The sequence below is a fragment of the Emys orbicularis genome, chromosome 18 (genome assembly GCF_028017835.1).
Source record: "Emys orbicularis isolate rEmyOrb1 chromosome 18, rEmyOrb1.hap1, whole genome shotgun sequence".
NCBI classification, from domain to species: Eukaryota; Metazoa; Chordata; order Testudines; family Emydidae; genus Emys; species Emys orbicularis.
The window spans coordinates 3,813,732-3,840,111 of NC_088700.1; the positions used below are offsets into that span (position 1 = coordinate 3,813,732).

General features: G+C 38.7%; 1 protein-coding gene across 1 annotated transcript in view; it reads left to right on the forward strand.

Moving 5' to 3' along the window:
• The first annotated feature begins 13,538 nt into the window (after window positions 1–13,538).
• Window positions 13,539–26,380, forward strand: part of DENND1A (DENN domain containing 1A) — a 217,743-nt gene continuing 204,901 nt past the window's right edge. Inside the window, exons 1-2 of the mRNA XM_065418676.1 lie at window positions 13,539–13,613; window positions 18,188–18,307. Coding sequence (XP_065274748.1) covers window positions 13,570–13,613; window positions 18,188–18,307 — 164 coding nt within the window. The 5' untranslated portion in view covers window positions 13,539–13,569. The remainder of the gene's footprint in view (window positions 13,614–18,187; window positions 18,308–26,380) is intronic.

The following is a 26,380-nucleotide window of genomic DNA, read 5'->3' on the forward strand; positions in this document are numbered from 1 at the left end:
AGGGCAATGAAAATGATCAGGGGGTTGGAGCACATGACTTATGAGGAGAGGCTGAGGGAACTGGGCTTGTTTAGTCTCCAGAAAAGAAGAGTGAGGGGGGATTTGATAGCAGCCTTCAACTATCTGAAGGAGATTTCCAAAGAGGATGGTGCTCAGCTGTTCTCAGTGGTGGCAGATGACAGAACAAGGAGCAATGGTCTCAAGTTGCTGTGGGGGAGGTTTAGGTTGGATATTAGGAAACACTATTTCACTAGGAGGGTGGTGAAGCACTGGAATAGGTTACCTAGGGATGGTGGAATCTCCATCCTTAGAGGTTTTTAAGGCCCAGCTTGACAAATCCCTGGCTAGGATGATTTAGTTGGTGTTGGTCCTGCTTTGAGCAGGGGGTTGGACTAGATGACCTCCTGAGTCTCTTCCAACTATAATCTTCTATTTTTCTATGAATGAATACAATTTAATAACTTACTGACTATTTAGGTTTAGATTTAAGTAAGTAAAGAAGTTAACATTCAAGATCTCTTTTGCCGACAGGGCATTGGCATGAAGTTCACACAGATTTTGTAGGCCATATAATTTATAGTGCTCTAAATTGTTCTGAACTCAGTTGTTTTTTAAAACGTGGTTCTAAATAAGGTTGTCATCAGTTCTAAGTAGAAGTGTGTTTTGGTGAGCTGGCAACCAAATTGTCTAATTTTTAAATCTGATATTCCACATTAATATTTAAAGATTTAATAACAAATTGTGATGTTAAAAGTATTCTAAGAAAAGTTGAGTATAAAAATAGGCTAGCTATTTTTGTGGCTGTGGAAATAAATTACAAAAATAGCCAAATTTCTTCAAATTTTGTAGAAAGAATATTCAATTTATTAATAAAACTTCACCTCTCAAATCAGTGTACTTTAGTGTGTTAAAGTAGGATCAGCAATTCCATTATAAAATGTTAACGTTTTCACTATGCTTATAGTTGTTGTTCAATGTGTCTGCTTGGGAGCAATGTGTAAAACCTGTTCTTTAAGACTGCTTTGCCCCTCTTTCTTACAGATGTGTGTTACTTTTAAGAATCTAATTTGCACTTGGACAGTAGCACTCAGAGTTTGTAAAATTAAATTGTTCTGTTATGTTGTTGTCAGCTAAAATGGCTCTTACCAACGTCACAAAAAGCTACTTCATTTCGGCTATCCCTCGATGTGAAGATTATGCCTGCCAAGGGGGTTCATTGGTGGGTTTTTAAGTGGCTGAAGAGCCCAATTCGTGCCCTGCAGATTTTCCTGCAGAAGTGACAGGTGTAATCTTGAAGGAGACATAGTTGTTGGCTGGACTGTTGTGCCCTTTCTTTCTCCTTTGTCGCTTCTCTGTCTCATGAGCACATCTGTTCTCCTCAAAGTGAGCTGTGGCTTGGTGTATGGTGTGGCGCCACTGTGTTCTGTTCCACGCCAAGTCCTCCCAGTTTGTTGGGTTGATGCATCCCTTTTTAAGGTGTTCTTTCAGTATGTCTTTAAAGCACTTCCGCTGCCCTCCGTGAGCCCTTCTTCCCTGACTTAATGGAGAAAAGAGTACTTGCTTCGGGAGGCAAGTGTCAGGCATACATACACAGTGACCAGCCCAGTGGAGTTGGTGTTTCATGACCTGCACTTCTATGTTGCTGATGTTGGCTGCAGAGGGAACGCTGATGTTAGTGTGTCGGTCTTCCCAGCTGATCCTGAGAATCCTTCTGAGGCAGCACTGTTGGAACCACTCCATCCGCTTGAGATGTCATCTGTAGGTTACCCAGGTCTCACACCCTTAGGGAAGGGTGGGGATGACAACTACCTTGTAACTACCAGCCACCCCTTGGTAAAGTCAGGGATCATGTTCTCATCCTCCTTGATTACATTCTCCTCCCTCAGCTTCCATGACACTTTGCTTTCCTCCTTCTACTCCTGTCATTCCAACTGTTTTATAGTGTCTCCTCTTTCCTTCTTCTGTGTCCCTCAATCTGTCCTTGAACCTCTCTTGTTTTCCCTCTACACTTTATTGCCTGGGGGAAATTAATCTGTTTTGATAGCTTCAGCTACCATATCTGCCTGAATGACTTGCAAAGTATCTTTGTGCTCCCAACTTCTTTCTCCTCTGTTCAGTTTGCACCTCTGACAACCGTGCCAAAATCTGATCCTGGTTTAAGGTCAATGTGGTAAAACCGAATTTCATACATTCCTCTTCCCTATCTTTTTTATCACTGGCTCAACTATCCTCCCCATGTAACAGGTCATATTTGTCTAGTTTTACTCATTCTCCTTCAACATCCAAATCCACCCCTTCCCCCCAATTTTTCTTTTTTATATAATCTCAAATGTCCATACTTTTTTCTACATCCCACTGCTAAACCCTTGCCCACACTTTGGGTAATATCTCTTTTTTCAATTTTTGTGTCTTGTTTCTCCCTGGTCTCTCGAGTGGCTCCCATTCAGTCCATCTAAGTATAGGTAACTTAACCATCTTCCTCCATGTCACTTTCCTTTTCTGACTCAACTCCCTTTCTCCATGAGTTTCAAGCTTCTCGTCTTCACTTTCATGACCTTTCACCACTTCCCTTCTTGTATGCCTCTGTTCTCATTTTTTCCCTAGTTTTCTGATTATTTAATCAAACCACTGCCTAACTTAACTTTGTATCCATCTCCTATTCATCCCTGTGCCTTTTTCAGTGGCATATCCTATGCCTGGAACAGTCTCCTCTGTTCTTGCACCAAAATTATCAACCAAGTTCATCCTTGAAACCCCTTTTTCTGCAAAGCCACAGATAGCTGTGACGGAAGTGGGGCTTGAGGAGGGCAGTGTGGAAATGAAGAAAACACAATACCACTTGAAGGATTATATAACCCCAGTCATTGTTTTGTGAATAAATAAAAATAAATTAATGGAGATGTCCTATCTCCTAGAATTGGAAGGGACCTTGAAAGGTCATCGAGTCCAGCCCCCTGCCTTTATTAGCAGGACCAAGTACTGATTTTGCCCCAGATCCCTAAGTGGCCCCCTCAAGGATTGAACTCACAACCCTGGGTTTAGCAGGCCAATGCTCAAACCACTGAGCTATCCCTCCCACATACGAATGGCCATACTGGGTCAGATCAATGGTCCATCTAGCCCAGGGTCTCGTCTTGTGAGAGTAGCCAGGGCCAGATGTTCAGAAGGAATCTTAGATGATAAACCTCCATGGGGTACGTACCTGGTTTTCCTGTATGTATTGTACACAGATTATGAAAAATGCTGTTTAGTATTTATTAAATAACTTGAACAAAGAAAAATCTGAACTATTAAAGTATTCTAATTAGCTACGTCATGGATAAGCATTTTAACACGAGGTCTTGTGTATGGTTGGTTATGCTCCAGAATAACAGGGTAACTCATCAGTGAGGCAGGAATTAAGAGAGATTTGCATGGTTCCGTGTATGGAGTTCCAATGGTCTGTTGTATTAAAACTTATCTCTCAAAAGTTTTTAAATTCAGATAAATATAACTAGAAATTGTTGTGGTGAGATGTTTACATGTGCATGATACCACAATACAAATGTATTGGGTAGACATAATGGTTTTATTAAAGCCATTATGATCCATTAATTAAATCTACCTTAATTTTTTTTTAGACATTAGCGATTTCACTATGGTTTGTCCTGGTTACTGAACACACTCTGCCCTTTTCACTATTATTTGGTGTTATTTTATGTCTCCACCCTCTCCTTATGTATAATCCCACTTAAAAGTTGAATCAAAATCTTTCCTGACACAATCTAAGAAATACAGAGTTAATGTTGAAATCCCTGTTTAGATCACTACAGCTTGAGCAGCACACATGGTACACCTCTACCTCGATATAACGCTGTCCTCGGGAGCCAAAAAATCTTACCACGTTATAGGTGAAACCACGTTATTTTGAACTTGTTTTGATCCGCCGGAGTGCGCAGCTCTGCCCCCCTGGAGCACTGCTTTACCGCGTTATATCAGAATTCATGTTATATCGGGTCGCGTTATATCGGGGTAGAGGTGTACCAGTATGTAGCGTCACATACTGCTCAGAGACCCATTCAATGAGTAAGCACAGGGTAGCAATTTAAAAACAAAGTTTCAACATTAACTTGGAAATTCCTTTCACCTTGTTGTTTTGTTCATTACAGTGGTGTCCTTTTAAGTGCTGATCTGTGAATGTTTTTTCTCAACAGTATTAACACCACTTGAGAACTTGCCTGAAATCTTCTAAAGCATTAATCCTGTTGTAAAGACATAGTGACTGTTAGTAAAGCACAGTTTTCTCACTGCAGATTAGTTTGGTAGTTTTTAGCTACAAAATACAATTTTGTTTAGATTTCATTTGAACAGAGGAAATAAAGGAGTTAGGTCTGTTTGTAAAGCTTTAGCAATGACTCTGGGAAAAGACGCTACAGAAATGTAAGGTAGTTATGCTACCTGTGATTGTCTTTGCAGGATTCTCTTCTAACCCCTTCCCCGCGCATATGCACACAACCTGTATGAAATGTTCAGTCTCATTATTAATTATTCCAATTAACTTAATTGAATTCAGCCTTCAAAGTTTCCCTTCCAGATAGGACTGTGATGGATAAAATTATAAATTTGTCATCTAATGGTTGAGAAGTTGAATGCTGGAAGGGAGGCTGGAGTGCTCTATACTAGTCTGGGAAGTGTCAGTGTTCCTTCCGCCAGAGAGCTGCCTGCCTTCTCTCCTGGCCAAGAAGCAAGGAATGTTAAAAGTGAGCATACAAATAAGGATTTAAAAAATGTCTGAGTCAATGTACAGTATGCAGTAAGTATATACTAAATTCACAGGTGATCAAACAAGTATTTTTGTCAGCAAATTCCAACTCATTGCACGTAAGACACTTCATCTTACTACATTGAATAGTGTAAAATACAAGCATAGACTGTGTATATTGAACAAATACATGTTTGAATGTCTAATAACCCTTACTTCCCATACACCTTTAAGTATTACTTGGGTTGGGGGTAGGTTCAGAGACTGCCTCCTTCATAAATTGTCCTGTAGTACAAAAGGGCTGAATGCTGTATCCTTGTCTCATTTATTTTGAAACTTTGCTTCTGAAACCAAACTTAATCAATGAGCTCTGTGTTGTCTCCGATAAGTTGTGTGTAGGCTATATTGATTGGGGAGGATTTTAGAAAAACCGTATGGGGTTTATAATGTCAGCAGTGTTTTGATTATGAAAAGAGTTGGAACCTGGGGACATGGAACCAGGTGGTGTATGTCCTAAAGCCAGTGGTGACACAGCTAGGCTGAATCCCTCATGGGACACAGTTCATGCCCTGCACTTTAACTGTGGTGACTGGCTGCTATAGATGCACTTTTTCCTCATTAAAATGTTAAAAATCAAACTGCATATAAAAAGAATTGTGAAAATATATACTTGGGAATTGATCCAGAAAACTGGCACCTGATGCCCTTGAGACCTTGGTTTCAGCTATTGAGTCATTTACATTTTATCCAGTCTGTATTTTTTTAGATCTTGGGTGGTGGTGATTGTTGTGGAGGGAAAAGGAAATGTTTAAGCAGTTTTTCTATTCGAACATAGACGTGAGGAGGTAGAGTAAGAAAACAAGGCTATTGATACCACCTCTATTGCCTTGCGTGTCAACTTAAAAGAAGTTATAAAGCAAAGCAAGTATTAGAAAAAATGTTAGTTTTGTCTTAATACTCTTTTTACAGTAGCCTAGTGGGATCTTAAAGAGATTTTGGTCCTCCTATGGTTCTGCCACGAGTAGTCATACACCCAAAACAACTCTTATGGGAATTTATTTTCACATGAGCATTGCCGACATTTAAACAGAGCAATGTACAAAATACACACTAATAAATGTACAGTAATTAATACGTAACTCAGAGCAAAATTTTGAGAACTCTTTTAATGTTCTTACTCTTTGCACCTGGATAACCATTGTTTTAGGAATGCAAAACTATTTTAGATAACTTCACTAATTATGAAGATATGTTTTTTAAAGAGTTTTTCTGTGTATTTTTAAATTTAAACCGGTTAGTGGGCAGTCCTCACCCCCAAACTGTAAACTAAGGGAAATGCATATGTTATGTAATGTGCAACAGGATGTATCCTTTATACCCAGTAAACCTTGAGATCTGTGGCTTCAAAATGCTGTAAGAGTTAGATTATTATTATTATTTATTATTATAAAGCCACACAAGGATGATGATGACATATGCCAATGCAGATTGGGCACATTTTCTAACAAGTGAGATTTCAATTTTAATTCTGTGCTTTGGAAGATATGTAATATCAAGAAGGAAGTGCAAATTAGGTTCTGAATTATGTGTGTTGCATTGCCCCTGTAGTAACACAATGCTGATAGTATGGTAAAGTGTATGTTACAAATGTGTTATTTTATTATGTGAATATTTGTACTTGCAAGTATAACAAATATTAAATCTTATTTCAGCATGGTAATAGAAAGCAATATATTCTACCATATTAGGATAACTATGATGAGCTGTTTAAAAAGGCTGGCCTATTATCTTTTAACACTGCTGTATATTAAAATTCCCTCTAGCAACCTTGCAGTGTTCTTGTGCTTAAAAATAGTAGTTTTGCAAATGCAGTCATTATGCCAAGCAGAATTTTTAAATTAATTAATAAGGCCAATAAATATACAGGCAGCCTAGTCCCCTGCCATTGTAGTTTTGAACCTATCACCACTCCATTTCAGTTTGCTATACTTCATGTAATGGATATGGGCTTTGTGTAAGATTTAGGGCAAATGTGCAAGATTTAGATTTGGAAGTCATGGGGCTTTTTATGCATAAGCAAGGTAGCAAATGGAGGGTCAGATCCTGCTATCAGATCTGCACAGGTGAGTCCCTTGAAGACAGTAGGGCTCTGCACAAAGACGGAACCATTTACATGGATCAGATTGCAAAGTCAGGACAGTATTTTATAAATAAAGCCCTATATTATTTATACCACCAACAGGTTACATTTTATGCGTAATATTTTTCAAAACTTGGGGCCAACCATGAACCTGTGGTTTCTCTGTAGGTGTCTTGTTGAGATTGCAAGGGGGAGAGCTGAATGCTTAGCATTGAATTTTTCAACAAATCCTTCCTTAAAAAAAATGTTAAATATTTTTACCAAACATATGCCAAGAAGGGAAATTTCCCTTATCAATCCCTATATGAATTCTTCTTAGTTTATAATTTACCACATTTTTAGTTATCAAGAAACCTCCGGAAGGGTACAATATGAAAAATTGAGCTTGAAACTATAGTAAAGAATGGGATATGTTCAATTGAATTATGTAGGAGGAACATGTTCTTACAGGGGAAGTCAATATGCTTTCTGCTTCATTGAATCGGTTATTAGATTGATGTGGTTTATTTGTTCAATGAGGGAATTGGTTTTAAAAATAAATGAAGCGAGAAGCATCAATTCAGTTGGCACTGATAATTTATTATTATTGGTCACAAAGTTCTTCATTTATAAATCGATCCTTTATTTATCAAATTAGCTATGATTTGCCTTAAGCAGTCTTGTTTCAGTTTGAAGCAAAAAAGAAAAATCTTCTAGTTTTGAGATTCCAATATGAAGGGAAAGAGAAGAGGCAATGAAAGGGCATGTGGAAAATGTTAGTAAACTAGTAAACATTTGTGGTGGATTTTGTGATAAGGAATTATAGCTTTGAAAGGATATAAATATATATATTTTTAAGTGAGATTTCTTTGCCTATGAGTTGTTGGAAATCTTGTAACACACCTTTCTACCTTTACCAATTTCATGACAATGCTTTTGTTTAGTGAATGAGATTTTTAATAATTAAACATTACATGAAAACTTCACGCAGTGCTGAAGCTTTGTTTTCTTTATTAAAGTATAATGTATAAATAAGCAATTCTGATAAAATCCATTCACACTTCAGGCTTTCTCACTAATAGACGCAATTTTTCTTTAACATTTCCTATTAGACCAATGGGCTTTATCTTTTTTTTTTTTTCCCCCTATTGATGTTGGGAAGCATTTTCTAATCCCACAGACCCCTGTTCCTAGGTAACAAGCAAAAGCTGTGCCAGCAGAAGCGGTCCTGCCAGGCCAAACCCATGTGGTTTGGTGTTATTCACTATGATCCATATGGTCAGGCTAGAGATTGTCCCCAGAGGGGTGTTAACACTCAACAACCCAACCTCCTCCTTCCCTTTGGAGCTTTGCTGGATGGCTCCTGCTGCTTACCCATGTGTGAATCTTGATTAATTTTTCATTTTTAATGAAGTTTGATCATGTTTATTATTTCACATGATTGACTGCCTGGTACTCCTTCCGTGTAATTGATAAAACGAATATTTCTTCATCTGTCTTCTATTTCTTCAGGGCAAAATTGTGAGATTATATGCTGTGGTTAATGTTAGATTTATTGGTCCCATTAGATGTATAAATTATCTCTTTTTCTCTCCACAGGAAGTTCTACAGACTTTGACCAAGTTTTGTTTCCCCTTCTATGTGGACAGGTAGTGTTAGATTTTCAAACTTTACAAGAAAAAAATCTTGTCAATAAAACTGCTGCAGAAAATAAAAACCATACCATTCTTAATGTTCTGTCTTTTTGACTGATTTAAAGCACCCAAATGCAAATTATAGTTGCAATATCCCCTTTTCCTGTGGATTTTATGAGCACCGTCAAAAAAGTTTAAAAGCTAGAACTGTGCATTGGCAGCAGTCAAAATGCATAGTGTTCTATTTTTAAACAAGATTTGGATGCTAAAATTAATTGTTGCTAATTGAATATATTCTAAGAATGGTTAATGTTAAAAATCCCTTAAGAATTTAGGGGAAAGTTGGCAGTTGTCTTGTGGATATTTAACATAGTTTGTGACTTGTTTAGGGAACTTAAATGAGGACTAGATTGCTTGGCAAGTTTAATATTTTCTATTGGAAATATTTAATTATTGGATTTTAAAAATAACCTAAGAATTGCTTTTTGTTTACTTTTTGAAAATAGAATTATTTTAACCAATTTCATGGAGATTGTAAATATTCATATTCTGAAATGATGCGCCATTGTTCAGGTCGCACAACAGCGTCAAAAGATCGGTTGACAACATTAGTTTTACAAAAACTAATATTCTGAACTTTTTTGACTGAAGCTCAAACTGATGTTAATTACAATGACTAGACCATTATAAGAACACGTTTTGCTCATTTTAGTTGAATTTGCATGATATCTACAGTAGGAATGAGTTTTTCTGCATAAATTGTATTTATTTGCAATTCATAACTCCTTTATTTTTCCTCTGAGCAATTGTTCACCTATCATTTTTATCCCACAGGCCAGCCTGAATATGTATGATAACTCAGTGTCTTCTTTTTAAAAGGAAAATAAAAAAATGTGTTGCTGTGGGATGGGGGTAAATACAGAACGTAGATAGTTCTATTGCATCCTTAGAAAAACTCACTTTTATTTAGCGAGATGAGGTGGGTGAGGTAATATCTTTTGTTGGACCAACTTCTGTTGGTGAGAGGGACAAGCGTTTTAGCCACACAGAGCTCTTCTTCAGGTCTGGGAAAGGTAATTCTGTGTGTAAAATGGTGGGGGCTCGAAAGCTTGTGTCTCTCACCAACAGAAGTTGGTCCAATAAAAGATATTACCTCACCCACCTTGTCTCTCTAATATCCTGGGACTGACATGGCTACAACACTGCATACACTTTTATTTAGACATTCTTAACAATTGCTAATTAGTAACTTCACCCATATGTACATGCACAGACTTAGTGGGTACAGAATCTTTTAGACTCTAGGTCATTGTCTTGAACATGGGCCAGTTCAATAGGGACTAAAGTTGTTATCCTTGGAAAGCTCTTCACTGGCCTTTGTGAAATTAGTTGCCCTCAGTCCAGTTCCTAGAGGACAGGTGCCCACATAATAAAACCACACACCAGTTTGTGCTCCTTATTGGTAATTTCAGCTGAATGGGCTCTGCAGTCTGAGCTGTCCTTTCAGCCCTAGAGGTGCTCCCTCCAGGTCAGGGTTGAGAGACATTGGCGAGGCCCTGCTAGGGGGAAGCTTGCATTGCTGCTGCCTGGGCGGTACCTGACCTGGATGAATAGAAGATTCCAGTCTCCTGGGCTGTCAAAATGAGTCTTTTCACCAACACTTACAGACTTGAACATTTTTTTCACTTAAAAGGACAATCTCTTAAACACCACAACCATTTCTGCTATTTTACATGTACTCTGTTGACTGAGCTTGCTTCCCTCTTTCTAAGAGTGTCATGATATGTTTTTGTTTTCCTGTATGTTCATATTCATTGTACATGTAGAAGGGCAGCTTCCATTTTTAATAGAAACATTTGTGCCTACTTTGCATCGGCATATTTAGGTTTGGTATAATTTGATTTTATTTATAATTTTGATGGTAATATCAATCTTTATTTTTAAGAATGTATTTAAATTTTTATCAATTAAATTTTTCAGTTGGGCAAAATTATGGATTTTAAGCACTTTATTTGTATTTAAATTTTCACAATTGCTCAATAATGGGGGAGTCAGACAATAATTATTTAATGACAGTAGATGTTGAGATTCAAAAAGTTAAAGGATTATAACTGTTAAGACACAAGTTGTCAACATCATGTGTCAAAATATTAGAAAGTAAATATCCTTAAATCAAACTCTAATAAGTTCTCAAGCAGCATTTTTCTTACTTTGCCTATCTGTTCATTTTGATTATTATTGATGAAAATATATTTTCATTGGTTTGTCTGTGTACGGTGAAATTGATGTTTATTGACATGTACAAATAAAAATCTAATCCATCCGACCCTAGGCATATTGTCCCTAGTTTTCTCTCTTTGCCAATTATGTAAAATTTTGGGGAAAAAACTGTAAAAATTTATATATTTTGTGCAAATGGCAAGAACAGAAACTGAATCTGTGATTGGCTGAAATGTGATTCAGCTGTTTTCTCACTGTTTAGCCCCACTCTGAGTGCACTCTTATCCCTCCTAAGATCATAGACATTGGAGATCAAAAAGACCTTTTTAAGTAGACATCGATTTTCTGAGACCAGTGAAAGAGTGTTCTCCTGCAACATATTAATTATTTTCTCCAATTTTAAATGACACAGGCAATGGGTTTCCAATAGTCCACACTGTATTTAGGAATGTTCATATAATGAGGATGTGACAAGTCATAGACATAAATTTAAGTGGGCGTGTACTACTACATCTCTTCCCTTTCCCCAACCCAAAAATATATCAAGTAGGACTGAACAAATGGTTTCTACTTATAATATTAACTTTACTTTTAAGAATCAATCACATGTGGAATCTGCACCTCTAATCACTTTAGCAGAGAGAGAGAACACACATTAAATCAGTGAAACTCAAATATATTAAATATAGGTTTATAATTACCAAAGAAAAGTGAAAAGATACTATTGATTCACAGTTGCAAGTTGCTTTCCTGGATTTTGGCTACAATCAAGTATAGTATCAGATAAATATGTAGTGTTCTCTCTGAAAGGCTATATCTGGAATTTGCAGGGAGATAGGTTTAATCTTATAGGTCTTGTCTGTTTCCAACTGCTGCAATCCAACAGCTGATCTCTTTTATATTCATTTACATTACACTATATTTGAAATAAAGTGAAATTAGTGAACAACTGGCCACATAATTAAATGAGTTCTGAAATTATTGCTGCAATCCCCCCACCCCCAGTATTCTCAATAAATACTGCATACACTCTATCATAAGCCGGTTTGTTTATAAGCCGACCCCCCCCACCCTCCCCAAGATGGATAAGTAAAAATGGAAAATTTTTATAACCCATTCATAAGCCGACCCTATAATTCAGGGGTCAGCAAACTTTGGCTCCCGGGCCATCAGGATAAGCCGCTGGTAGGCCAAGATGGTTTGTTTACCTCAAGTGTCAGCAGGCACGCAGGTAAACCTAAGTAAACAAAGTGTCCCGGCGCGCCAGCTGCTTACCCTGATGGGCCGGGACAGCAACTGGTAGGGAAATTTTTTGGGGGGGAGAAGCTGGGAGTCAGGGGAGGATGCATCTCCCCATTCCATCCCTTCCCACCTCATCTGGGGAGGGCCAGGGAAGGATGCATCTGGCCTAGCTGGAGCTGCTCCGGCAGGCTGGGCACTGTGGCTGCACTGCTCCAGCGGGCCAGACCGGGTGGCGCGGCCGCAGCATGTTTCAGTGGGCTGGGCCGGGCGGCACGGCTGCAGCATACTCCGGCGGGCCAGGTGGCGTGGCCACAGCCCGCTCTGGGGGGCGGGGCCGAGCGGCCCGGCTGCAGCCTGCCAGCCCCGGAGCTGCAGCTGCTTCGGAGGCTGGGGGGAGAGCAGCGTGGCCATAAGTGGAGAGACTCTGGCCCCGCCTCTTCCCTTCTGTCTCTGCTGGCAGTGCTGCCTCTCTTTGCTCCCTCTCTGCCGACCCCCTTCTCTGGTGCTTCCCTTTTTTACTAAAAAAAAAATTCGGCTTATGAACGAGTATATACGGTACTTTGAGTTCTGGCATCTTAAGTCAAGAAAATATTTCTCCTAAAAGCGTTTTCCTCCTCAATTCAACATTAGAGGGATTTTAACCTCCTGTATTTGCCAGAAGAAATGTATATTTGATCAGCTCTCCAGTTATCAGCATTCTTATTCGTGAGGGCGATTTAGGAGCTTTGGTTTTGGTACAATAAAAGTTGCTGTTCTGAACAAAGCAATGGAGAAAAACATTAATCCTGTTTCATTATAGGCCTTTTAAATAGTTTCCAGTTACTAGGTTTCCATTTTCTTAGTTCATCTATCTGTAACAATGGAGATGTTTAGTGTCAGAATTTTCCAGTAACTAGACAGTTATAGTGTTCTCTATATAGGATGTTAGTGATCCTGTGGTTCAAGACTTTCCCAGAGCACCAGAAAGATAGTATGATTTTGTATGGGTAGGAACAGATGCTGACATAAGATATCAGAGATACTTCGTTATTGGACTATACAACCAAATTTGCTCCCGTCTCTCAGAGACAAACACCTACAAGATCTTTATCAAGCATTCTTAAAACTACAATACCCACCTGGGGAAGTGAGGAAACAGATTGACAGAGCGAGACTGGTACCCAGAAATCACCTACTACAGGACAGGCCCAACAAGGAAAATAACAGAACACCACTGGCCATCATGTACAGCCCCCAGCTAAAACCTCTCCAACACATTATCAGCGATCTACAACCTATCCTTTAAAACGATCCCTCACTCTCTCAGACCTTGGGAGGCAGGCCAGTCCTCGCTTACAGACAACCTCTCAACCTGAAGCAAATACTCACCAGCAACTACACACCACACCACAGAAAAACCAACCCAGGAACCAATCCCCGTAGCAAACCTCATTGCCTACTCTTTTCCCATATCTATTCTAGCGACACCATCAGAGGACCCAACCACATCAGCCACACCATCAAGGGCTCATTCACCTGCACGTCTACTAATGTTATATATGCCATCGTGTGCCAGCAGTGCCCCACTGCCATGTACATTGGCCAAACCGGACAGTCCCTACGTAAAAGAATAAATGGACACAAATCGGACATCAGGAATGGTAACCTACAAAAGCCAGTAGGTGAACACTTCAATCTCCCTGGACATTCTATAACAGATTTATAACTCCCTTCTCTTCATGTGTCATTATATTATGCCTGCATCTGTAATTTTCGTTATTGGAGGATGTAAACCTTTCAGTCACCACCTCACAGGCCCAAAGTAACAGTATTACAATTTGCTGGTAAAATTCTTTCTATGGTAAAGGACACCTTATCTGTGGGAATGTCATACCCATGATTAAATCTTGTCATTTAAATGCATAGACTGCATACACATTAAGCTCTGACTTGTGGAGGTCACATTAAAAATGAGTGAGACACTTGCATGTTCCAGCAAATTTTTCCTCTAGATTCGTACTACTACTCCTGTTTAGAGAATGTGTCTCGACAGCAGGAACATTTCAGATGTCCTGTTCTTCCAACTATGCGTTTATTATTGGTATTACCTCTTCCACAAATAGAAGTCAAGGAGTTGCTAATGGCAACATCTGTGTCTCTCCAAAGTCCTTCTGATTTAGGTATAGCAATTTCAGACAACTGAGTATCAAAAACTAAAGGAGTGTTCAAACTTCTTACAGAGCACATCTTCAGGATGATGACAAATAATTCATTGAGACTTTAAAGCTAATCATAAGCCTTTGAAGTGTATATCATGAACATCTAATTGTAAAACTGCCTTATTTTGTGTGCTGAAGGCTTTAGTACACATTGAGGCATCTAAATTTGCATCATTGCCACTAACACACTTCATACTGGAGCATCCATTTTCTACTGAGTAATTTGAAGCATCTTCAAAACTTTGTGAAGTGCCTCTGGAAAGGAAGAAAATAGCGCAGCGTAGTTATACTGCAAGCATGAATCTGTAAGAATATGAATAACTTTGGAACCACCAAACTCAACATTAATAGCCTTTTTTTCATACATACAATAAGAGTGAGGCAAACGTTATTGGTTATAGGCCATGAAGTCTCAAGAGCTTTCTGCTGGAAATGTTCATTTTGAGTTGCACTGACTTTGAGATGTGCAATCTAATTTGATAATGTCTAAATTACACTCATAGCATAGATAATATTCAATATTATCCACACTGTAGCTGAGAACACATCTGAAGTCAAGGAAACATAATGATCCTAATGGACAAATTCAATAACACTGTATCTTGCAGCAAGTAGGAAGAGGAGCCGATTCAATCTTGCCAGGTTAGGAAAACTTCAGTGCACAGAAGAAGAATATTCTGGCAGGCAGATTGAATTGCTTGTCAAATGGACCTCAGAAGTGAGCATTAAACCAGGATGACAGAGACAGGATATATCTCAGATGAGGGAGAAACCACTAAAATGTGTTTTTTCCCCCCAGAGGTCATAATGGTGTTTTTAAAAGGAAAATCTTCCATAAAAGAAAAATGGCCAAAAGGCACCATGCCGTTATCTGTCCCTTGGGGTTAAATTACTTCCCTGTAAATGCTAGGGTGAAATATCTAAATTACTTCCTTGTAAATGCTTGGGTGAAATGTAAAGGTGGGAAAATGCATAATACTAATACCTCTTCTATGTCCAAGCAGATGGCTATTCTACAACTGCTGGAGATGGTCATGCCCAGTCCCGTTAAACTTGGATCAGTCTGAACCTGCTCTCTAGAATCAGGGATACATCTGTCTGTGGTTACTTTAAAAATCTTTTTAGAATTTACACCTAAGCAGGTGGAGAGGGGAGATTGTGGTGCTTTGTCTCAGGAGCTATTAAACAGGCCCTTTTCCATATAACATCATTTGGTACAGAAGCTGATTTAAATGATAGGTTAAAGACTACAGTTAGTAGTTCTGCAGTTTCACATTTGAGTTACTTCAGATCTCTTGGGGGAATACCATCTGGTTCTGGTGACTTATTACCGTTTAGTTTATCAATTTGTTCCAAAACCTCCTTTAATGACACCTCAATGTGGGACAGTTCCTCAGATTTGTCACCTAAATCACCTAAAAAGAATGGCTCAGGTTTGGGAATCTCCCTCACATCCTCAGCAGTCTTATCAGAGAGCCTATAATCTAAAAAGAGATAATGAGGGAGGTAAAATGTTCAGTAATCATTGGCACATGGCTTGTGAATACCAAAGTGATAGTTTAAATATACACATTTAAAAAAAGACATATGATCCCATGTTCCAAAATGGTTTCTTTGCACACTACTGAAATACAAATAACATGCCCATTCACCAAGCATTATCTAAATCAAAGTTTGATTAAAAAGATAGTGCCCCATGATGCTTAATCTTCTTACCTATGCTTTCTCTGCTAACTTGTCTTTTAATAAACAAGCTCCTCCCTTTCGTAGATGAGGACTGCTTCCTCTCTTTTCCATAATTTTAACTGTGAGTTTAGATTCTATTTCTCACATACCTTGGCTCTCAAACTTGTTAAAATTAAGCATATAATCCTCTTTTAAAACATAGTATTAAATCACTGTAGTAACATTATACCCAAACCTTACAGATAAAACATAACACCAATAAGAATGGAGCTTGTGGTAGTCCCCGGTAGTTCTTTGAGGTTTATAGGAACATTCTCTTGGACGTTAGCGTGAGGGGTAGGATAGTGATACTTGCACTACTTAATTCTCAGGCTGTTAAATTGCTTTTGAATTTGAGTCTTTGTTCACCTTCACATTTGGAGAAGTACAGTATGTGTCTGTCTTGGTGCTTCATTTTATCATCCCTTCAGCATTTTTTCCTTCCTCCTTTTGACTCCACTGAGAGGTTTTTCCCTTTTAAATTGGATAGTAGAATTTATTGTCCTATATCCTAAGCCTCTTTCTTTATTGAAAGTCCATCTCATTTTTGGTTTTCATTGGGCACTGTGTGAATGTACAAGATCACATACACACTCATTGATGGCATTGTAGATAGTGCTATAGATTTCAGAATAGTCTTTTAGAGTAGGATATTTCTGTCTAGTTTAGAGTAGGATATTTCTGTCTGTAACTATATTTGTTGAGTGAGCCTGAACTTAACAGTAATTTTCCTTGTATTCCCCTTTGATCATCAAGATGGAGTTAATATACTTCATAGCTTCATGTGCAAATGCTATTCAGTTGTCAGTGTTTATCGTATGCTTTAAGCTGGAGTGTAATTTGAACAGTAAATATTTTATAGTTAATTGTAGTTGTATTAAAATCTAATTCATACAAATACTAGTTCTCAAATGAATCCCTAATCTGAATTAAATAAAGCCTCCGATAAACATATTGGTCCTGGTTTCAACACTGTATTACTCCAGTTTTATTTTAAGCAATGGAGTTACACAATGCAAAACTGGGATGACATGATGGTGAATCAGCCCTGCTGTCTGTTAATTTTAGGATTTTTATATCCCCTACCAGCATGGTATCTATGCATTTCTGTATTAGGTGAGATTTAGACAGAAATGTGATAATGTTTAAAGAAATCAGATATCTCCCTAAGTGAAATGTTTTATGCATTTCACTTTGGAAATATGCCTTTTTTAAAAAAAAGGTTCTATGTTATATGCAATATAGAGAGAGCTGTTATTTTTTTAGAAATATGTTTTAGACCTCAAACTGCTAGCAGTAATATCCTTCATGATTTATAGTGTTAAAAATAATACTTCTGCATCCTACTTCTATCTTTTTGGTGCATTGCTTTTTTCTGTGTTCTAATACAATGAAAAGCTATATTTTGCAAGTATGAGTGGATATTCCTATAGTGGTGCTTTCCACTCTGGCGTAGCAGGGAGCCATCATCTTTAAACAATGTTGTTGCATTGTTTTCACTCTTTTAGAAGAGGCAAATAAGCACTTTACAGTAGAGTGGAATTGGATTATAATCTTGAAAATCAGATACAAACTATATTATAATCACTATAGGGGTTTAAAAGTCACTGTAGTGGTGCACTAGCATCAGTTCAGCATCTGCTTAGCCACAGTACCAGCTGTGGAGGTATATTTAAAGATTTTCACATTTTGAGGCAGACAATCAAAATAAGATACTGACTTTGTTACAGAAGTTTTATTTACCTTTATCTTACTGTGCTGCTGTTAGTTTCCCACTTTAGCCAATACTGCCTTGTAGTGGAAATTGCATAGTTGCATAGACAAATGGGGGAAATCATCTGTGAGGCCTTCATAAGCCATACATTTTAGAGGGATAGTGCTGTGCTCATTCCCAGCCTATTTGGAAAACTGACTAATTTTGTATTTCTTTATCAGTATACTATACAAAGCCGTAATGTCACCAAATACTATTTGCATGTAAAGTAAAACAATCCCTTGGATGAAGAATTATATAGAAATGTTTTGCATGTGGGTTTAGTTGGCACTGTGTATTGTATTGAATCTAATCAACGGCCATGTCAGTGTTTGTTTAAAGACATAGGAAATTCTTCCACTGCTGTTCTACATCTCCAAAAAACCCAAGAGATGGATTCAAACTTGCATTTGTAAAGAGGGTGAATGCTCAAAGTTAATTTCCAAAGAAGCTCTGCAGAGAGAGGAAATGAGGTTCAATGACTTAGTCTGATTAGATACTTCTAACATTGAATAAGCTGAAATTAATTTTTCCTTTTGTTCTCTTTATTTCTAGCCTTACAGTCAGCCAAGTTGGCCAGAACTTTACATTTGTGCTCACAGACATTGACAGCAAACAGAGATTTGGATTCTGTCGCTTATCTTCCGGGGCCAAAAGTTGCTTCTGTATCTTAAGGTAAGTCTGGCTGTGGTCTGGCTATTGGTTAGCTCTGAGAAACAATGTTGGCCTTTGCTTTGTTATATTGCAATTATATTTTCCAGCTGTTCAGAATTATTTTCCTATCTGGTCCTCAAAAAGTCACTGCACTTCTGGAGAAATGGTGCAAAATATTCTTGCACTTTGGGTTCCTCTGATGATAATTAGATTTATTTGTAGTCAATGTACTTAAGTTAACAATGTGGAAAAAATCAACATCTCTATGCAGTAATTTGGCACAGCATAGCATGATGGCAACCATTATCTTTAGCTGTCACAATTGATCCTGTTAAGACATTTCATAGACATTTGTATATGCAAGTTTTATTAATAAAGCATCAGTTGGTAACTGAGAGAATATCTTGCTGATGCTGTACCTATCCTAAGAGTTTGTAATTATGACCCTCACTCCCTTCTGTTGATGGACGTGTGAATGCAATCTAACTTGATTATAAATACTGCTACTGGGAGACAGAAACAGTGTGCTTCACATAGAGAGGCGAGGCAGTGAATGAGAGGGCTGGAGCTGTATCAAAACAGTTCCTTATGACTCCAGGCCAGTAAGCTCTGGGGCAACCTTTACTTAGTTTTCTATTTCCTTTTGCTACCCCCCGCCCCCCCCCCCCCCCAAAAGTGACGAAAATCAGATTTCAGATCTATTGTTTGCCAGGCTCCTGCTGAGAATCTCCTGTTGGGGAAATAAAGCTATGCACACTGTCCCTGTCAGCCTCTGTTACCTAGGTGTAGCAGTGGCCTGCCTCCTGTCTCTTTCTGTTAGGAGAGAGAGACTCATGGAGAAGCAAAGCAAGCAAAGGGAAGTGCCTCTTGATAAAGCCCAGGTAAAGACTGTACTGATCTAACCCTAAGAAACAAAAAGCCAAATGCCCTAGTTGCCACTTGTCAGTCCAGGAAAAAGCAGGGGTGGTTCCCCACCACCTCCATTCCATCCTATTTCACAGGGACTCTTTGTGGTGGCATGTTGCTAAGAGAACCCATTGCAAGAACAGAAACTATTATCACTGACCCAAGTTCCCCAGCATTGTATGCTGGCAATAGTACAGTGGGACCCACTGCATATTCATTGCTATAAAAAAAAAAAAAAAGCGAACTATGCTTACAAGGGAGATTTTCAGGGAGAAGTGTACGAAGAACAAGGTGAAAGCAGCAGATGCAGGGTTAAATTCTGCCTTTGGTTGCATGTAATCCCATTGTAGTATATGTGGTTGCATGAGTGCCTGGGAGCAGAATTTGGGCTGACTGTATATAGCTTAGAAATCTTCTATTTATGTTTAGTACAGAAGGAACTTGAAAGGTCAAAAGATAGGAAAAGCCCACAAAATGTGTTTTCTCTCACCTCTCTTTTCACTACGCCAACTGTGGTTAATCAGACAGACCTTTCCTAAGGAGTCTGAGATGGCTGGAGAAGAAAGTCACTGCTTGGTTTCTGTAAGTGAGACACTGGACAGGAGGGAGAGTAACCGTATTACTTCCTATTGCATATCTGGCCAAGTGACTTGAAGACTTCATTCCCTCGTAGTTCAAAGCTCTATTTGAGCAACTGTTGCTAACATTAAATGTTGCTAACATTAAACCTTCCAGTGTCCTATGCAAATTACATCTGCCAGATAGCAAAAGTCTGTACTTTCTGTCCCCTTGTTTGGTGGTGGTTGTTTTTTCTACAAACCCCCATAGTCCTCAGCATGTTTTGTCCCTACCCCTTCTGGAATAATTGTGTAGCAACTTCCTCTCCCTAGAGTGATTCTGTACAGCACCCCAAATGTCAGCTAAGTAATCTTCTCAGACAAGTCACTCCCTCATCAGAAAACTTTCAGCCTCGGCAAGCTCAGATGGTTGGAATATTGGAGTTGCACTTCTCCTTGTGCACTGCCATATGGTGGAATGTTATGCTGCTTCTCCACCAGTCAGTAACACTTTCAATAATAAATGTGAGTTAATGACTTACTCAGTGATAAACCAGTTACACTAACTTGGAAGTCAAGGAATGAGGTCAGAATGTCACCTTAGAATGGCCTCCTTATGCCCACATTTGCAATTTTCTGTCTGCAGTCCATCCTGAATTACCTGCTCCACCTAAAGCACTTGGCAGCCATATTGGCTTTCCACCTGTGCGTCCAGGCCAATCACTGTTCTCACATGAGATGTCGATGAGGTTCCTAAAGGGCCTTAAAAGGCTCTTCTTGCTGGTCTGGGACCTGGTTCCCCAGTGGGACCTCAACCTGGTCCTCTCATGGGCCTGCCCTTTGAGCCTATGGCTTCTTGTTTCATCTCCCATCTGTCGTGGGAAGTTGCTTTCCCTGTAGCCATTACCTCAATGCCCTCACTTCTGAGCCGCCATATACGGTATTCTACAAGGATAAGGTCGTCAGTTTTTCTTTAATGCTTCATAAGGAAGAACTCCACTAATTTCAGTGTCAATTTTCCTTGATAAAAGACTAAGTAAAAGCTGATAAAGAGCCTCAAGATTTGACCCCAAATCATAAAATAAATAAATCTACTGAGGATGTGCAGTTAACATGTTGAGTAACTTTTGTTTCCATTAGTTCTCTGTTGACATGAATCAAACTTTACATCAGGACTATCATGGAAGTATTACACTGAAGTGGTTTTGTAAGCAAGTCACAATTTCTGTGCAAACTGCTTCCTTGTTTTCTATGGGGATGCAGAGAGGATTGGTAATTCTAAATTAGAGTAAATTGATGATAAAGAAATAGGAAAATGGTTGCTTTTTTCAATGGGGAATGTCCTCTCCAAATTTGTTCTGGGATTTGTTAATGGGATTTGTTTCCAGATTTGTCCTGGGATTTGTTAATGGGGTTTGTTTGGGTACTCTTGTGCCCTCACCCCTGTTTTGGGGAGGTCTGCCTTTCTTGTTTTTCTGAGCTATGGATGTCTCAACAAGGAGAGGAAGAGACTGGAAAGTGTCAAAATTTTTCAGACTTTGTTCTTTATTGCTGCTTCCTGTCAATTGCAGTTGCATTAAGAGTTGAGGTAAACACAGGGCCGGCTCTAGCTTTTTTGCCGTCCCAAGCAAAAAACAACAAACAAAGAAACAAACAAAAAAAACGGCAGCCTCAGAGAGCGTGTGGAGGGCGGTCAAGGCGGCTCGCAGGGGGGTGAAGGGCGGCACCCGCCCGCTCCCTCCGCCCGTGGGCAGCCTGCTCGCAGCCGGGCAAGAGGGGCTTGCCTCTCCCGGCTGGGCAGGCAGAGCCCCCGGGGGCTGCAGGAGGTGCTGGCTCAGCCACTCCTTTAAAGGCGGCTCGGCCAGGCCAGGCTCAGAGCGGTGCGGGAGGCTGAGGCCAGTGCAGGCAGCAGGGAGTGGTGCGTCCCGGGGAGCCTGGCGGCACAGTGAGCGGCGGGGATCACTAGTTCCTGCCCCCCCGGCCGGGGTCCATGCCCCTGCAGGGCTGGGCTGGGACTGGCGGAGCGCGGGGAGCCGGCCGGGGGCTCCAGAGCTGCGGACCGGGCTGCCAAAGCAAAAAAAAAAAAAAAAAAAACCACGGCAGGGTGGCCGGAATGTGCCGCCCCAAGATTTGCCAGAATGCCGCCCCTTACAATGTGCCGCCCCAGGCACGTGATTTCTCGTCTGGTGCCTGGAGCCTGCACTTCAGCTAGGTAACAAGAAGGATATTGGGGAGGAGCCAAGCCCAGGGAACCCAGCAGAGTCTGTGAGTATATTTGGAACCCCAGTGAAAGGGAACCAAGCCAAAGGTGCCCTCTGTGGTGAAGACAAATCATTTGGCTTCTCTGTAGTGTGCTTGCCCTCATTTTCTCCCTTTACTTCCTAGAAGTCCAGTGGACCCACCAAATTTCTTGCAGTCTTCCTGCTTCTGATAATTTCTCCTTTTTTGTTTTTAAGTTATGTAGCTATTTTTCAAATTCCCACTTACCCACCATAATTTCGATCTTACATTTTACCTGCCACAATTTGTTCTGCACTATTGACTTGGCTCAAGTAACCTCTTGAACCTTGCCATTTAATCATATTGCCTTATTTCTTGCCTTTCTGCTTCCTTTTTTGTTGAGGGTATACATACTTTCTCTGACTCTGCTATGGTACATTTACATAGCTTAATTTCCGCACTTTTTATATTGTTTCTTTAAGTAGCTCCCTCATTTTAAAAGTTTAATAACACTCCTAATTCTAGTGCAGTCTCTCCCACAGGCTGTTGAATTTAATTATATTGTGGTCACTGTTGCTTAATGACTGAACTATAACTAATATTTCAACCAACTCCTGTGTAATATATTTAGGACCAGGTTAGAGATCTCCTTTTGTGTGATCTAGAACTTGCTGTTCCAAGAAGCAATTAGTTAAGGAGTCAAAATTGATTGTCTGATCCTTTCCCAGTTGTGGATAGTCACCCATTATTACTGTTTTATGACTTAATTGTCCAATTGATCTGTCTCCACTGTGCATTTAATAGCCTTTTTCTGATTGGGAGGCTGGTATTGTAGCCTACTAGTATATGTTTATTCTCCAGGGCTGTCAAGCGATTAAAAAAAATTAATCGCGATTAATCACACTGTTAAACAAGAATTGAATACCATTTATTTAAATATTTTTGGATGTTTTCTACATTTTCAAATATATTGATTTCAATTACAACACAATACAAAGTGTACAGTGTTCACTTTATATTTATTTTTGATTGCAAGTATTTGCACTGTAAAAAAACAAAAGAAATAGTATTTTTCAATTCTCCTAATACAAGTACTGTAGTGCAATCTCTTTATCATGAAAGTTGAACTTACAGATGTAGAATTATGTAAAAAAAAAAACTGCATTAAATAAATAAAACAATGTAAAATTTTAGAGCCTGCAAGTCCACTCAGTCCCACTTCTTGTTCAGCCAATTGCTCAGACAAACAAGTTTGTTTACATTTGGAGGAGATAATGCTGCCCACTTCTTATTTACAATGTCACCTGAAAGTGAGAACAGGCATTCTCATGGCACTGTTGTAGCCAGCGTTGCAAGATATTTACGTGCCAGATGCGCTAAAGATTCATATGTCCCTTCATGCTTCAACCACCATTCCAGGGGACATGCGTCCATGCTGATTACGGGTTCTGCTCGATAACAATCCAAAGCACTGTGGACCAACGCATGTTCATTTTCATTATTTGAGTTAGATGCTACCAGCAGAAGGTTGATTTTCTTTTTTGGTGGTTCGGGTTCTGTAGTTTCCACATCGGAGTGTTGCTCTTTTAAGACTTTTAAAAGCATGCTCCACACCTTGTCCCTCTCAGATTTTGGAAGGCACTTCAGATTCTTAAACCTTGGGTTGAGTGCTGTAGTTATCTGTAGAAGTCTCACATTGGTACCTTCTTTGCATTTTGTGAAATCTGCAGTGAAAGTGTTCTTAAAATGAACAACATGGGCTGGGTCATCATCTGAGACTACTATAACCTGAAATATACGGCAGAATGAGGGTAAAATAGAGCTAGACACATACAATTCTCCCCCAAGGAGTTCAGTCACAAATTTAATTAATGCATTATTTTTTTAACGAGTGTCATCAGCATGGAAGCATGTCCTCTGGAATGGTGGCCGAAGCATGAAGGGGCATATGAATATTTAGCATATCTGCCACATAAATACCTTGCAATGCTGGCTACAAAAGTGCCATGCAAATGCCTATTCTCACTTTCGGGTGACATTGTAAATAATAAGCAGGCAGTCTTATGCCCCATAAATGTAAACATACTTGTTTGTCTGAGTGGTTGGCTGAACAAGAAGTAGGACTGTGTGGACTTGTACGCTCTGAAGTTTTGCATTGTTTTGTTTTTGAGTGCAGTTATGTAACAAAACAAAAATCTACATTTGTAAGTTCCACTTTCACGACAAAGACATTGCACTGCAGTACTTGTATGAAGTGAATTGAAAAATACTATTTCTTTTGTTTATCATTTTTACAGTGCAAATATTTGTAATGAAAAATAATAATAATCTAAGTCCACTGAAGTCCTTGGAAGCAGGGTCAAGACTCTAAGTTAGAGCTGGCAAATAAGAGCTCTCTAGTTCCCATCTTCATGTAGCATACAAACTCATCTTCTCTGTAGTTTATTTTTGGAAAAGTTTTTTAATGCATTAAGCAGTGAGGTACAGTACCTGTTTGTAATCACTAGAGCAGGGCAAAGCTTTCTTAATGAAAATTAAAACCAAACAGAATTCACCCGACTCTGGATTTTGTTACAAAGACAAAACTTGGGCCAGGTTTGTTAAAGTTCATGGACCTATCAGGCAAAGTTGGTGCTCAGGAGGTATTGTTTAGTGCTTGATGCTCTGTCAGCTTGGGTTAAGCAAATTAAAAAGAAACATCACCCATGTTTGTTTTGTATGGGATCCTTGTTACATGGGAACCTTTGCTTATTGCCTGCTTGTAAGGAAAATATGAGTCTCTTATAGACTCATGAGAGAAATTGCAGCAAGTGACAGAATTCCAGTTAGGCTACAGCTGAAGTAAACTAGTGTTTGAAAGAGCAGGAGGAATAGGTGAATCAATAATATATAAGACAGTATAGAGGTTTAACTATTCAGTATATGAGGTTAAAATACTCAACTAAACATCAGAAGCTTAAATTTTGTGGTGTCTTGTTCCAGGGAAACATCTCAACTTCTTATATACAATGTGTAGAGGTTTTTATCTTACTTGCTTTTGTTTGTGTACGTCTGACCATTGTACGTTCTAATATGTGAGAATCTTAACAGCTCGAATAGCTGAAAATGTAAAGGAATAAAAAGTTGTGGTTTAGGAGTGTAAAAAACGTTGATAACTCAGTACGAAGACATTTTAATGCTCTTTTTTCAGCATATTTACATAATATAGTTAATAACTTGGGATTTTTTTTCCCAACGCTAGTGTTTTTATCTTTCGTCTTCTCAAATATTTCGAGCATTTGATACGAGGAACTGGTTATTAGTTTTTGAAAAGGTCTTCATTAATAAAAAAAACAGTAACTAGTAACTTTTTCAAATGGCTGTTTGTTCTCTGTTCTGTTTATTTCATCTTTAAAGTAAGTGACTTGTTTGTGAAATATATTGTGAAATATTAGAGGCAGAAAGTTTAAAGGTCACCATTGGGTGTATACCAACCATATATTTAAACATATAAAACAGACTTTGTAGTAAAGATAGTATAATGAATAATAGAAACTAAAGCAAAATAATGTTTTTTAAACTTTCTGAAGAAAATTTTATACTCTATGAAAGAGAGAAGAAAAAACGTGGATAGTTTAACTTTGTACAGCAGAAGTTGATGGGGATTTTCATTATATTGACCCTACTGTAAATAAAAAATACAGATTCTCTTAAAATCAACCATGTTCACTTCGGAATAGAAAAACAACATTTCTCAGTCTATTTGACATATTACTAAAATGCATTTTAAGATATCAAATGTTACCTGAAAATATTTGCTGCTTTTAATACAAAAGAGAGATTTTTACAAATTTAAAGGTGTAATTTATGGGTTTTAATCTATACTGTTTCAAAGAGCGCCTCTGAAATAAAGTTCTCAGTTTTGTGTGCTGTGAACTATTCCAGAGTCCATTTCTTCAGCCAAGTATTTTCAGCTAGGTCTTTATTACCAATAACTAACAAAAAATAATGAAAAATGCTTGGTTCTAAAATGTGCAATATAAAAATGTTATGTAGCTTGGTGCTGATGTGTTGGGTGGTGGTTGTTTTTAAATAAAAAGTTTTCCATTTCACTTAAGAGGAAAACTGGACGTTTTTAACATCTCTCTGATAGAAATGTGAAATGTGTGTGCTGTGTAATATACACTATATTGATGATTTTTAATCCAATCTCTGATGTTAGTCTTTTTGGTATGGTACAATATCAAGACCTGTACATTTTGGATAGCATTATGTGGTCTTATCTAACTGTGTTTAAATTTATTTTCCAGGATGGTACTAGAGTTTTAGTGCGGTATGGGATGTTGGTGCTTAAATCATGAATATCTTCTGTTGCTCTCTAGTGGTCTGTTGTAGTAGAAGCCAAATTCATTAAAAATCATGATGATCGGAA